Source organism: Saccoglossus kowalevskii, chromosome 10 (genome assembly GCF_978046115.1).
Source record: "Saccoglossus kowalevskii chromosome 10, keSacKowa6.1, whole genome shotgun sequence".
NCBI lineage: Eukaryota > Metazoa > Hemichordata > Enteropneusta > Harrimaniidae > Saccoglossus > Saccoglossus kowalevskii.
In genome coordinates, this window is record NC_140650.1 from 4,319,674 (window position 1) to 4,336,667 (window position 16,994).

General features: G+C 38.4%; 2 protein-coding genes across 2 annotated transcripts in view; one reads left to right on the forward strand and one right to left on the reverse strand.

Moving 5' to 3' along the window:
* The first annotated feature begins 654 nt into the window (after positions 1–654).
* Positions 655–5,045, forward strand: LOC100377553 (EF-hand calcium-binding domain-containing protein 9-like). The gene is made up of 4 exons (XM_002730464.3): positions 655–787; positions 1,556–1,704; positions 2,992–3,168; positions 4,863–5,045. Exons 1-4 carry the CDS (start codon positions 655–657, stop codon positions 5,043–5,045), a joined length of 642 nt encoding a protein of 213 aa, XP_002730510.3.
* Positions 5,028–16,994, reverse strand: part of LOC100372772 (4-hydroxy-2-oxoglutarate aldolase, mitochondrial-like) — a 44,520-nt gene continuing 32,553 nt past the window's right edge. The window contains exons 6-7 of the mRNA XM_085504164.1: positions 7,266–7,399; positions 5,028–6,921 (exon numbers count right to left, since the gene is read on the reverse strand). Coding sequence (XP_085360290.1) covers positions 6,769–6,921; positions 7,266–7,399 — 287 coding nt within the window. The 3' untranslated portion in view covers positions 5,028–6,768. The remainder of the gene's footprint in view (positions 6,922–7,265; positions 7,400–16,994) is intronic.

Genomic DNA, 16,994 nt, shown 5'->3' on the forward strand with positions numbered 1-16,994 from the left:
TATTCACAGCAAACCTGAATATTCATTTATTAAAAATGTAGCTTTTCTTTGGCTTTTACAAAATGATTACTCTTTATCTGAATTAATATTCTTAAAATTCGCCAACATAAGCAGTTACAGTGGATTTATACATTTTAGTTGCATGATTTTGCATACATATTACAAACAAATAGCATCGCCACTTGGCAGGTCAAGGGTTATCGTAAAATAGCAACAAAAAATAGCAATACATGTAAATAGTGGAACCTCCTTTATTTAAATCTGCCGATTTCGCTTCTTTTTCGGTAATTTCTCATGGGTACTTCAATTCAAATCTCAATTCAAAGATGATTTGTTTTATCTTTAGAACACGCAGTATAGTCTGACTGTAGTCCCCAGCGACGACTATTCGGAACAGTGGCCCGGACTGGCTACATAGTGTACACGAAGTTGAATGAATCAATCGATCTTAATTGAATGAAAACAAATATCAATCACATATTTCTATTGATAGACGGGACTGAAACGTTCCTAGAAAATGTGTTCCAACATTAAATCTGACGTCACGAAATAGAATGTCGCGCTCACACTTCTGGGCCGAGCGCGGTCGAATCCAGTTGAAATCCGTCGTACGAAGAGTATTCAGTGAAGAAATAGTCACATATTTAGAAGATCATGAAAGTGAGATCGTCCTTTCTAAAATATCTGCATTTGCACAAGAGTTATAGTTTGCTCACTTGTAAAAACGTCGCTTTAGTTCTGGAATATTTCAAACTCTTGGATATTCACGATGAAAACGCCATCAACGGTGAGGTTCGACTTTTCCTCTCCATATAATTTATTTGTTGCATGCGAAAACATAATCATAAAATCATTTATACATGTATTAGTTTAGTCGGCGAAGAATTCTAATTCATTGCAATTGTGAAGTGTTTACGCCATTCCTTTGTTATGAAGTTCCTAAGTCTTATATTCGAGGATCAGTTGTATGTCAATATACAGTTATAATAATAATGTCCGCGGCGCTCCCTTCTCAGTTCCATGCTCTAGCTAAATCTGGGAAGACAAACGCAATGTGCAGTCAGATAGTTACATAAAAAGTGTGTCTATACACCGTCCCTCAACACGGTGTTGAGGGACGGTGGTCTATACAACTGCCTATGGGTATTCGTGTAGGTGAGCGGATTACGCCGAGTGAATAGTGCAAACTGTGTCGGTAAACGATACATGTAACTCTCCGACATCTCAGGGGGCACATGACGGGGAAAGTGTAACTTGTCGGGTATATCCACGTACATATCATCGTATATCTCGCGCTTTTGGTGTCTGCGGCGTTATATATAAGTGTTCAAACAATTGTTACATCTAAGTAACATATTTGACAGCTCGCCTAATTTGAGCAATATTGGTGGGATCATTATTTGGTATTGTCAGTTTGCCACCGAGTGTACTGTAGCAAAAAAAAAAAAAAAAAAACGATTGAACGGGAGCACATCAAAAATGTATTAACGAAGTCCAACACTAGTCCCTTGCATGATTTTGATAGAATATTGTCGTATTGTTAATTTCCATATAGATATACAATTCTATGCATTTATGCGGCTACAGACGAATCTTAGCAAGAATAATATTTACAAAGTGTTTGATATGTTAGACGTTGACGGATCGGGCCAGATTGATTTTGACGAATTTTATCTTCTGATCTGCATTTTGATATCTATTCAGGTGAGTTCGACATATATTTAATGTGCTTCCAGCAAAATGTATTGGGGGGGGGGGGTCCCCAAGCTTCGCTTATCCAGATGCATTTTCATGCGTGGGTGGGGGGATGGCTCCCCTGGCCCCTCTGCATCCGCCAATGTGTGCTTCCAATAGGTCAGGGGAGTAGGCTGTAATTCTTATTATTTACCGAGCCGAAACGTCCAGCTACCGCTTGTTCCCCTATCCTGTATATACATCTTTTAAATCAACACATTTTAACGAAACTCGTGAACCCAAACCAAAGACTATATCTTCTCCATAGTCTTTGCCCATACCATGGAGATAAAAGTCTCTTTTACCTTCATGCCCAAACTGACGAGTCAAACTGCCCAAAAGACGAGTTCAATTTCAAGGTGTAACGATTAGTCGGTAAATCATCCTGAGGTTGTATACTGTCGCAGGAAACGATTTTGTACTATTCTTGAAACTGGATTTGAGATCGATTTATTCTCGAGTCAACAACACCAACTATAGGTCTGTAAAAGGTATTACCAATGCACTGGCATACGTTTTCCCCACACCAGACGACAAAGGTCATGAAACGGCTTATCAATATTCAACTGTAAATACTGATTTAATTTCTTCATCACCAGACTTTCTCTGCAAAATTTGTCTGCACCTTTTTCTTATATAATCTTCAACAATTCCGAAAATGAATCCTAATTTGGAGCAAACAAACACATTTTGAGTCTATTTGCAGTTTTGTCCCTATCTTCTGAGGGGAAGTGCACACTCAGCTATAAACGGGAATATTTTGTGAACTTTTTATGAGAAAAGGGAACGAGTGGTGAAAAGGTTAATATGCTTTATTATGTTCTAGATATGCTAGCAATGTATTAGAGTCAACATTGTTCTTTACCATTTACAATATTTATCCATATATAACATTCCTGAAAATCATTTGTAGCCAAGTGCAGTGCAGTTGTGTGACAATTCTCCCGAGAACTTGCTTCCGATTTTATCAATTATCAGAAATATGTACAAAGTAAGCTTTGATAAAATGGTTCACAGTTCTTTAATTCTGAACAAGTAAAGCAAATGCACTGAACGATGACTGAACTACTTCATAACAAACAAATACATTTAGCGATCTTGACTGTAGATGGCGTTTTACAGGCAATTTTATAAAAAAAAATTAAAATCTTGGTTGTTGCGATATTACGGTTCAACGCGAACTATTCTACAAACTCTTCCAAAAAAGAATTATCAGAACAGGGCCAGTCTAAGTGATACATGATGTTGATTTTACAGGACAGCGAAGAAAAACAGTTTATTTACCGGCACTCCAGGACTGTATTTGAACTTCTGGATGAGGATGGAAGTCAGAGCGTCTCGGCTGTCGAATTTGAGTCATTTGGATTTTTATTCAACTTTTATGGGACTGCTGTTAATCAGATATTCAGTGATTTTGATGTTTCAGGTGACCAGGTAAGAAATAAACCTATTGCACAAGCAGAGGGAGATATTTGTATTAGGAGCTGACCATTAGAAAGTCTGAGAGGACATAATTGGAAAAAAAAATTGCAAAGTAAAAAAATCATGGAAAAAAAAAGTCCTGCAGGGAAAGAACTCCTGTGTGCTGAGGGTATTGGAGACATAAAGTACAAATAACGAATACTGTATTTACTATATTAGAAGCACATCTCCAATACACATAAAGCAAATATATCTATTTCATCATGCAAAATCATTGGAGTATCTTTGACCACAGACATGCCTTAATTTGAGATATTGCAGTTATGCATATTAATGAGGTCACATGACCATATATGGGCATGTGGTACGTTAGTCATATATCTTGTCAAATGCCTTTGTTGTAGCACTGGTTGCATGTCATCAGCAGCAGTGCTTGATACATTGCTGGTCAAGTGACCATATATTGGCATTTGATGTGTTAGTCATATCTCTAGTCAAATGCCTCCAATAAATCACTAGTTGCATGTCCTTATCTGCAACAGTGCTTGAGATATTACACTTATGCTTATTAATGAGGTCACATGAACGCATTTATATAAGGTGGGATATTAATATTAATGGGGATTTTAACCCTGAAGTAAACAGATCTGTGGATTATCCAGAAGCACCTTTGTACCAAGTTTCATTGAAATTTGATAAGTGGTTCTCAAGATATCTGTGGAATACCTATAAATGTTTTAATTTATGCAAATTAGGTAACTAGTAAGCACATAATTTAATTCTAAACTAAAAAACTGATGAGTGTTTGAGATATTGATGGAAAAGCTAAATTGGCTCATTTATATATTTATATGCAAATCCCATGATTAATATACATGGATTTCAATAAAAAAAATCAGGTTTGTGCATTGTCCCAGAGGATCTATGTACCAAGTTTCATTAAAATCTGTTATTTGAAAAATAAGTGAAAATCTTAGGGGGAAAAAAAATAAAACAAATTGAAATTGAAAAAACTAAGTGAAGAAAACATTTTTTTTGCAGTTTTTCTACCCTTGAGTTTCTAAAGTGCCATCCCCACAGGGTGCATAAACCCAAAAAGAAAATCTTTTTTTGAGTAGCAAATATTTGAATATGTTAGTCGACACACAGAGGCATGAAATTTTACATGGAGGGGGGGGGGGCAAAATCTACTCACCAACTGTGCACCTTGCGACCTTACTAGGAGGTTCGGGGGCATGCTCCCCTTAAAAAATTGGAAATCTAGACCCGTTGAAATGCTATTTCCTGCATTTTGAGGGGCAAATTTTGATTACACGAAGGGTTTCAGATGCTTTTGGAGGGGCGATGCCACCAGAACATTTTTTTGAGGGGCGACGCCACGGACACAGGAGTGATGGAGGTTTTGTAGAAGCAAAATTCAAATTGGTATTCCAAGAAAAACAATACAGGAATAATAATTTCAAATTAAGGAGAGTATTTTGAGGAAGGGTCCATTTAAAGTAACAAAAAATCCCCCATGGTCAAACTTGAATGAATTGCCTCCTTTTCAAGACTGGGGTATTCTAAGAAAACATTTTTATTCATAAATTTTATGCTCACCTCTGCATTTATAATACATGTAAATAAACGTTAGTAGTTCAATTCTCATCATATGTGTGCACTGTAGATTCACATCTCTAGCTTGCTACTTTGTATTTTATCATTAGGAGCTAGACTACAAAGAATTTAAAATGTTTGCGATGGCTTGCATAGACAGACAGAATGAGCTTGAAGAATTGAAACAAGCCAAATTGGAGAGAAGACGGCGTCGGTTACAGGAAAAAATACGACTGGCTGCCGAACGAGAACAAAACAGAACAAGGCAAATGGCATTCTGCATAATTCTATGAATAGATTAATTTTTTTATTTGTTATAATACAATTTACGATAAAGTGTACAAATACATATATTATTTTGGAATACAAGATACATCAAAAACTTTGAGACATTATCATATAGAAATCTCATGAAAAAAATAATTTTAATTTAACCTGGTAAGAATTTTCAAGAAAGAGATGTAATTTGAGTTTTACTGTATTTGTCCTATTAGTAAATAACAGAGGTGTGTCTATAGCCAAACTAAGTCACATTTCAATGATTCGGCATACAACAAATGCAATTCCGGGTTTATGTCTGCTTCCAATGGAGCAAACACGGTAATCAAAACATTAAGTGAAACAGTCATGTGCTACACACGTATACTGTAAAATCATTTATTTTCCCTATTTTGATGTTTTGAGCATATTCGCTGTGTTTTAATTTCACAAATTTGTCAATGGAAATAATGTGTTTTATTGTTATTTTACATATTCATGTAGATTTAATTTAGTGGATTTTACTTATCAGTGAAAATAACTAAATTAAAACCAAGTGACTAATTAATGCATTTACAGTACATGCAACTAAGGATTTACAAAATAAGGAAATGCAAGTGGAGTGATATGCGATGAAGATCACACAAAAACTGAAGAGTAGTCATAGAATTGCAAAATTATCACAAAATCACGTACCCCTGACAAACAATCATCTAAGGTATACTAATGTTAAAGTCCAAGAACGAACTGATGAGTGTTCGTCTTGGGTGCCCACTATGTTCTGTGATGCCATTGGTTAGAAATGCATTTGATTGACACATACATGTAATAAGATATTCATCACGTGTATATTCATCACCGTACATTGGTATTATCTTACAAATCCTTGGTGAGACCCATATCAAACAAGGCGTGGTGCGATGAATGTGCTTCTTGAAAATGCTTGAAATAAATTTAAATAAATCCAGATTCTTGATTTACATTGATAAATATGTACACATTAGGTGACAATGTCCCATGCAAAATATGAAGTCTTGCATTTCAAATGCCTCACCACTTGGCCATCTGACCTGACACTTTACAATGTGGGTGAATAAAATCGATGAAACATAAATAAACATTTCTATGATGCATTAACATATCAAGCCAACCACATAGTTATAATATCGCAATTGTGGTAAATATCCCTTGCCACATGAACTTCATGAATTCTTGTGACACACTTACATTTCAATCTATAAAATACAACTGTTCATTTTCACTTTGCCAATAAAAAAAACACAATGATGTCTATTTTATTTCAGTTGTAATTCTATTTCATAATAACATAATCCAGTCATTCAACAACTGAATAAGGCTGCTTTTATTTGTACACAATCAACACAATAATGTCTCCAGATTGGAAGTGATAAGGCCAGAAAAATAAACTCATGGTCATTTGAAAGCCTACCTTAGGATAACCAAATTACCAGTACCGGGTAGTTTGGAATATGAATTTGGAATTAGTTGTGGGCATTTCCACCAAATTACCATTCAAAATGATTCCCAGTGAGGGGGCTTAATACTATTGGGAAATTCAGTTTTTCTTTAATGTAAAGATTACTCAGCATTGTATCAAGAATTTGTCAGCATTTGTGGTATTTTGTAGCACCTTAAATATTCAATATTAGAAATGGAAGCACACAGTAATTAAATCTTTATTAGTCACATCAAGGTGTATTCTCTCATTCCTAAATCTGTGAAATGCCTATTAATTTGTTAACATTTGTAACCACTGTCTCGGAAGTCTTTTCTGACTTGCTCCACTTCTGTCTCTGTTAATGGCATCAATGGTGATCTTGTCCTGCCGCCATAGTAACCAAACCACTCCATGGCTTGCTTCAAACCAGGAACGCCAAACTTTTTTGTCACCTAAACCATTGAGAGAAAATGAAAAACATGAGTTACCCCCCCAAAAAAAATAGACAGGCAAAATAAAAATAAATATATTATTCTGTGTATGAAATGAGTTTTAGACAAATAATTATAATTATGACTATAAATTAGGAAATAATTATATTTTTTAAAATTGTCAATGAATATTTTAACATTTTCTTTTTCATTGCCATTGTCAAACGTTCTTTGACTGGTTGAGTAATTTACACTGAAACGATAGGGCTAACAAGATCTTCTATTGGAGTAGGTCAGATGTACCAACACAACGGTCCACCACAAAATGTCTGCAGTTGTTGTAAGTATTTGCTTAAACGACTTACAGCTGCATTAGGAGAGATGAGTCTTTGCTGCAATATTTTAGCTTCTTCCATGTTGCCTTGATGGTATAGATCATGTAATGTACAGACATCATTGCCGAGAACATTAGCCAATGCACATACACCCCCAACAGCACCTGAAATCACATCATGTAATGTACAGACATCATTGCCGAGAACATTAACCAATGCACATACACCCCCAACAGCACCTGAAATCACATCATGTAATGTACAGACATCATTGCAGAGAACATTAACCAATGCACATACACCCCCAACAGCACCTGACATCACATCATGTAATGTACAGACATCATTGCAGAGAACATTAGCCAACGCACATACACCCCCAACAGCACCTGAAATCACATCATGTAATGTACAGACATCATTGCAGAGAACATTAACCAATGCACATACACCCCAACAGCACCTGAAATCACATCATGTAATGTACAGACATCATTGCAGAGAACATTAACCAATGCACATACACCCCCAACAGCACCTGAAATCACATCATGTAATGTACAGACATCATTGCAGAGAACATTAACCAATGCACATACACCCCCAACAGCACCTGACATCACATCATGTAATGTACAGACATCATTGCAGAGAACATTAGCCAATGCACATACACCCCCAACAGCACCTGACATCACATCATGTAATGTACAGACATCATTGCAGAGAACATTAACCAATGCACATACACCCCAACAGCACCTGAAATCACATCATGTATTGTACAGACATCATTGCAGAGAACATTAGCCAATGCACATACACCTGCAACAGCACCTGAAATCACATCATGTAATGTACAGACATCATTGCAGAGAACATTAACCAATGCACATACACTCCAACAGCACCTGAAATCACATCATGTAATGTACAGACATCATTGCAGAGAACATTAACCAATGCACATACACCCCCAACAGCACCTGAAATCACATCACATCATGTAATGTACAGACATCATTACCAAGAACACCTGAAATCACATCATGTAATGTACAGACATCATTGCCGAGAACATTAGCCAATGCACATACACCCCCAACAGCACCTGAAATCACATCATGTAATGTACAGACAACATTGCCGAGAACATTAGCCAATGCACATACACCCCAACAGCACCTAAAATCACATGTATTGTACAGACATCATTGCAGAGAACATTAACCAATGCACATACACCCCAGCAGCACCTGACATCACATCATGTAATGTACAGACATCATTGCAGAGAACATTAACCAATGCACATACACCCCAACAGCACCTGACATCACATCATGTAATGTACAGACATCATTGCAGAGAACATTAACCAATGCACATACACCCCAACAACACCTGAAATCACATCATGTAATGTACAGACATCATTGCCAAGAACATTAGCCAATGCACATACACTCCAACAGCACCTGAAATCACATCATGTAATGTACAGACATCATTGCAGAGAACATTAACCAATGCACATACACCCCAACAGCACCTGACATCACATCATGTAATGTACAGACATCATTGCAGAGAACATTAGCAAATGCACATACACCCCAAACAGCACCTGAAATCACATCATGTAATGTACAGACATCATTGCAGAGAACATTAGCCAATGCACATACACCCCAACAGCACCTGACATCACATCATGTAATGTACAGACATCATTGCAGAGAACATTAACCAATGCACATACACTCCAACAGCACCTGAAATCACATCATGTAATGTACAGACATCATTGCCGAGAACATTAACCAATGCACATACACCCCCAACAGCACCAGAAATCACATGTAATGTACAGACATCATTGCCGAGAACATTAACCAATGCACATACACCCCCAACAGCACCTGAAATCACATCATGTAATGTACAGACATCATTGCAGAGAACATTAACCAATGCACATACACCCCCAACAGCACCTGAAATCACATCATGTAATGTACAGACATCATTGCAGAGAACATTAAACAATGCACATACACCCCCAACAGCACCTGACATCACATCATGTAATGTACAGACATCATTGCAGAGAACATTAGCCAATGCACATACACCCCCAAGAGCACCTGACATCACATCATGTAATGTACAGACATCATTGCAGAGAACATTAACCAATGCACATACACCCCAACAGCACCTGAAATCACATCATGTAATGTACAGACATCATTGCCGAGAACATTAGCCAATGCACATACACCTGCAACAGCACCTGAAATCACATCATGTAATGTACAGACATCATTGCAGAGAACATTAACCAATGCACATACACTCCAACAGCACCTGAAATCACATCATGTAATGTACAGACATCATTGCAGATAACATTAACCAATGCACATACACTCCAACAGCACCTGAAATCACATCATGTAATGTACAGACATCATTGCAGAGAACATTAACCAATGCACATACACCCCAACAGCACCTGAAATCACATCATGTAATGTACAGACATCATTGCAGAGAACATTAACCAATGCACATACACCCCAACAGCACCTGAAATCACATCATGTAATGTACAGACATCATTGCAGAGAACATTAACCAATGCACATACACCCCAACAGCACCTGAAATCACATCATGTAATGTACAGACATCATTGCAGAGAACATTTGCCAATGCACATACACCCCCAACAGCACCTGAAATCACATCATGTAATGTACAGACATCATTGCAGAGAACATTAACCAATGCACATACACTCCAACAGCACCTGAAATCACATCATGTAATGTACAGACATTATTGCGGAGAAAATTAGCCAATGCACATACACTCCAACAGCACCTGAAATCACATCATGTAATGTACAGACATCATTGCAGAGAACATTATCAATGCACATACACCCCAACAGCACCTGACATCACATCATGTAATGTACAGACATCATTGTAGAGAACATTAGCCAATGCACATACATCCCCAACAGCACCTGAAATCACATCATGTAATGTACAGACATCATTGCAGAGAACATTAACCAATGCACATACACTCCAACAGCACCTGACATCACATCATGTAATGTACAGACATCATTGCAGAGAACATTAACCAATGCACATACACCCCCAACAGCACCTGAAATCACATCATGTAATGTACAGACATCATTGCAGAGAACATTAACCAATGCACATACACCCCAACAGCACCTGACATCACATCATGTAATGTACAGACATCATTGTAGAGAACATTAGCCAAAGCACATACACCCCCAACAGCACCTGAAATTACATCATGTAATGTACAGACATCATTGCAGAGAACATTAACCAATGCACATACACTCCAACAGCACCTGACATCACATCATGTAATGTACAGACATCATTGCAGAGAACATATTAGCCAATGCACATACACCCCAACAGCACCTGAAATCACATCATGTAATGTACAGACATCATTGCAGAGAACATTAACCAATGCACATACACCCCCAACAGCACCTGAAATCACATCATGTAATGTAGACATCATTGCAGAGAACATTAACCAATGCACATACACTCCAACAGCACCTGAAATCACATCATGTAATGTACAGACATCATTGCCGAGAACATTAGTCAATGCACATACACTCCAACAGCACCTGAAATCACATCATGTAATGTACAGACATCATTGCCGAGAACATTAGCCAATGCACATACACTCCAACAGCACCTGAAATCACATCATGTAATGTACAGACATCATTGCAGAGAACATTAACCAATGCACATACACCCCAACAGCACCTGACATCACATCATGTAATGTACAGACATCATTGCAGAGAACATTAACCAATGCACATACACTCCAACAGCACCTGAAATCACATCATGTAATGTACAGACATCATTGCAGAGAACATTAGCCAATGCACATACACTCCAACAGCACCTGAAATCACATCATGTAATGTACAGACATCATTGCAGAGAACATTAACCAATGCACATACACCCCAACAGCACCTGAAATCACATCATGTAATGTACATACATCATTGCAGAGAACATTAACCAATGCACATACACCCCAACAGCACCTGAAATCACATCATGTAATGTACAGACATCATTGCAGAGAACATTTGCCAATGCACATACACCCCCAACAGCACCTGAAATCACATCATGTAATGTACAGACATCATTGCAGAGAACATTAACCAATGCACATACACTCCAACAGCACCTGAAATCACATCATGTAATGTACAGACATTATTGCGGAGAAAATTAGCCAATGCACATACACTCCAACAGCACCTGAAATCACATCATGTAATGTACAGACATCATTGCAGAGAACATTATCAATGCACATACATCCCAACAGCACCTGACATCACATCATGTAATGTACAGACATCATTGTAGAGAACATTAGCCAACGCACATACATCCCCAACAGCACCTGACATCACATCATGTAATGTACAGACATCATTGCAGAGAACATATTAGCCAATGCACATACACCCCAACAGCACCTGAAATCACATCATGTAATGTACAGACATCATTGCAGAGAACATTAACCAATGCACATACACCCCCAACAGCACCTGAAATCACATCATGTAATGTACAGACATCATTGCAGAGAACATTAACCAATGCACATACACCCCAACAGCACCTGACATCACATCATGTAATGTACAGACATCATTGTAGAGAACATTAGCCAAAGCACATACACCCCCAACAGCACCTGAAATCACATCATGTAATGTACAGACATCATTGCAGAGAACATTAACCAATGCACATACACTTTAACAGCACCTGACATCACATCATGTAATGTACAGACATCATTGCAGAGAACATATTAGCCAATGCACATACACCCCAACAGCACCTGAAATCACATCATGTAATGTACAGACATCATTGCAGAGAACATTAACCAATGCACATACACCCCCAACAGCACCTGAAATCACATCATGTAATGTAGACATCATTGCAGAGAACATTAACCAATGCACATACACTCCAACAGCACCTGAAATCACATCATGTAATGTACAGACATCATTGCCGAGAACATTAGCCAATGCACATACACTCCAACAGCACCTGAAATCACATCATGTAATGTACAGACATCATTGCCGAGAACATTAGCCAATGCACATACACTCCAACAGCACCTGAAATCACATCATGTAATGTACAGACATCATTGCAGAGAACATTAACCAATGCACATACACCCCAACAGCACCTGACATCACATCATGTAATGTACATACATCATTGCAGAGAACATTAACCAATGCACATACACTCCAACAGCACCTGAAATCACATCATGTAATGTACAGACATCATTGCAGAGAACATTAGCCAATGCACATACACCCCCAAGAGCACCTGACATCACATCATGTAATGTACAGACATCATTGCAGAGAACATTAACCAATGCACATACACCCCAACAGCACCTGAAATCACATCATGTAATGTACAGACATCATTGCCGAGAACATTAGCCAATGCACATACACCTGCAACAGCACCTGAAATCACATCATGTAATGTACAGAATCATTGCAGAGAACATTAACCAATGCACATACACTCCAACAGCACCTGAAATCACATCATGTAATGTACAGACATCATTGCAGATAACATTAACCAATGCACATACACTCCAACTGCACCTGAAATCACATCATGTAATGTACAGACATCATTGCAGAGAACATTAACCAATGCACATACACCCCAACAGCACCTGAAATCACAACATGTAATGTACAGACATCATTGCAGAGAACATTAACCAATGCACATACACCCCAACAGCACCTGAAATCACATCATGTAATGTACAGACATCATTGCAGAGAACATTAACCAATGCACATACACCCCAACAGCACCTGAAATCACATCATGTAATGTACAGACATCATTGCAGAGAACATTAACCAATGCACATACACCCCAACAGCACCTGAAATCACAACATGTAATGTACAGACATCATTGCAGAGAACATTAACCAATGCACATACACCCCAACAGCACCTGAAATCACATCATGTAATGTACAGACATCATTGCAGAGAACATTAACCAATGCACATACACCCCAACAGCACCTGAAATCACATCATGTAATGTACAGACATCATTGCAGAGAACATTTGCCAATGCACATACACCCCCAACAGCACCTGAAATCACATCATGTAATGTACAGACATCATTGCAGAGAACATTAACCAATGCACATACACTCCAACAGCACCTGAAATCACATCATGTAATGTACAGACATTATTGCCGAGAAAATTAGCCAATGCACATACACTCCAACAGCACCTGAAATCACATCATGTAATGTACAGACATCATTGCAGAGAACATTATCAATGCACATACATCCCAACAGCACCTGACATCACATCATGTAATGTACAGACATCATTGTAGAGAACATTAGCCAATGCACATACACCCCAACAGCACCTGAAATCACATGTAATGTACAGACATCATTGCAGAGAACATTAACCAATGCACATACACCCCAACAGCACCTGAAATCACATCATGTAATGTACAGACATCATTGCAGAGAACATTTGCCAATGCACATACATCCCCAACAGCACCTGAAATCACATCATGTAATGTACAGACATCATTGCAGAGAACATTAACCAATGCACATACACTCCAACAGCACCTGAAATCACATCATGTAATGTACAGACATTATTGCCGAGAAAATTAGCCAATGCACATACACTCCAACAGCACCTGAAATCACATCATGTAATGTACAGACATCATTGCAGAGAACATTATCAATGCACATACACCCCAACAGCACCTGACATCACATCATGTAATGTACATACATCATTGCAGAGAACATTAACCAATGCACATACACCCCAACAGCACCTGAAATCACATCATGTAATGTACAGACATCATTGCCGAGAACATTAGCCAATGCACATACACCTGCAACAGCACCTGAAATCACATCATGTAATGTACAGAATCATTGCAGAGAACATTAACCAATGCACATACACTCCAACAGCACCTGAAATCACATCATGTAATGTACAGACATCATTGCAGATAACATTAACCAATGCACATACACTCCAACTGCACCTGAAATCACATCATGTAATGTACAGACATCATTGCAGAGAACATTAACCAATGCACATACACCCCAACAGCACCTGAAATCACATGTAATGTACAGACATCATTGCAGAGAACATTAACCAATGCACATACACCCCAACAGCACCTGAAATCACATCATGTAATGTACAGACATCATTGCAGAGAACATTAACCAATGCACATACACCCCAACAGCACCTGAAATCACATCATGTAATGTACAGACATCATTGCAGAGAACATTAACCAATGCACATACACCCCAACAGCACCTGAAATCACAACATGTAATGTACAGACATCATTGCAGAGAACATTAACCAATGCACATACACCCCAACAGCACCTGAAATCACATCATGTAATGTACAGACATCATTGCAGAGAACATTAACCAATGCACATACACCCCAACTGCACCTGAAATCACATCATGTAATGTACAGACATCATTGCAGAGAACATTTGCCAATGCACATACACCCCCAACAGCACCTGAAATCACATCATGTAATGTACAGACATCATTGCAGAGAACATTAACCAATGCACATACACTCCAACAGCACCTGAAATCACATCATGTAATGTACAGACATTATTGCCGAGAAAATTAGCCAATGCACATACACTCCAACAGCACCTGAAATCACATCATGTAATGTACAGACATCATTGCAGAGAACATTATCAATGCACATACACCCCAACAGCACCTGAAATCACAACATGTAATGTACAGACATCATTGCAGAGAACATTAACCAATGCACATACACCCCAACAGCACCTGAAATCACATCATGTAATGTACAGACATCATTGCAGAGAACATTAACCAATGCACATACACCCCAACAGCACCTGAAATCACATCATGTAATGTACAGACATCATTGCAGAGAACATTTGCCAATGCACATACACCCCCAACAGCACCTGAAATCACATCATGTAATGTACAGACATCATTGCAGAGAACATTAACCAATGCACATACACTCCAACAGCACCTGAAATCACATCATGTAATGTACAGACATTATTGCCGAGAAAATTAGCCAATGCACATACACTCCAACAGCACCTGAAATCACATCATGTAATGTACAGACATCATTGCAGAGAACATTATCAATGCACATACACCCCAACAGCACCTGACATCACATCATGTAATGTACAGACATCATTGTAGAGAACATTAGCCAATGCACATACACATCCAACAGCACCTGAAATCACATCATGTAATGTACAGACATCATTGCAGAGAACATTAACCAATGCACATACACCCCCAACAGCACCTGAAATCACATCATGTAATGTACAGACATCATTGCAGAGAACATTAACCAATGCACATACACCCCAACAGCACCTGAAATCACATCATGTAATGTACAGACATCATTGCAGAGAACATTAACCAATGCACATACACTCCAACAGCACCTGACATCACATCATGTAATTTACAGACATCATTGCAGAGAACATATTAGCCAATGCACATACACCCCAACAGCACCTGAAATCACATCATGTAATGTACAGACATCATTGCAGAGAACATTAACCAATGCACATACACCCCCAACAGCACCTGAAATCACATCATGTAATGTACAGACATCATTGCAGAGAACATTAACCAATGCACATACACTCCAACAGCACCTGAAATCACATCATGTAATGTACAGACATCATTGCCGAGAACATTAGCCAATGCACATACACTCCAACAGCACCTGAAATCACATCATGTAATGTACAGACATCATTGCAGAGAACATTAACCAATGCACATACACCCCAACAGCACCTGACATCACATCATGTAATGTACAGACATCATTGCAGAGAACATTAACCAATGCACATACACTCCAACAGCACCTGAAATCACATCATGTAATGTACAGACATCATTGCAGAGAACATTAGCCAATGCACATACACTCCAACAGCACCTGAAATCACATCATGTAATGTACAGACATCATTGCAGAGAACATTAACCAATGCACATACACCCCAACAGCACCTGAAATCACATCATGTAATGTACAGACATCATTGCAGAGAACATTAACCAATGCACATACACCCCAACAGCACCTGAAATCACATCATGTAATGTACAGACATCATTGCAGAGAACATTAACCAATGCACATACACCCCAACAGCACCTGACATCACATCATGTAATGTACAGACATCATTTCAGAGAACATTAACCAATGCACATACACTCCAACAGCACCTGAAATCACATCATGTAATGTACAGACATCATTGCAGAGAACATTAACCAATGCACATACACTCCAACAGCACCTGACATCACATCATGTAATGTACAGACATCATTGCAGAGAACATTAACCAATGCACATACACCCCCAACAGCACCTGACATCACATCATGTAATGTACAGACATCATTGCTGAGAACATTAACCAA

Coding starts and splice junctions, on each gene's coding strand:
- LOC100377553 (XM_002730464.3), top strand. CDS start 655: ATGAAAGTGAGATCGTCCTTTCTAAAATATCTGCATTTGCACAAGAGT. Junction 788..1,555: donor CGATGAAAACGCCATCAACG/GTGAGGTTCGAC, acceptor ATTTCCATATAG/ATATACAATTCTATGCATTT. Junction 3,169..4,862: donor TTGATGTTTCAGGTGACCAG/GTAAGAAATAAA, acceptor TTTTATCATTAG/GAGCTAGACTACAAAGAATT.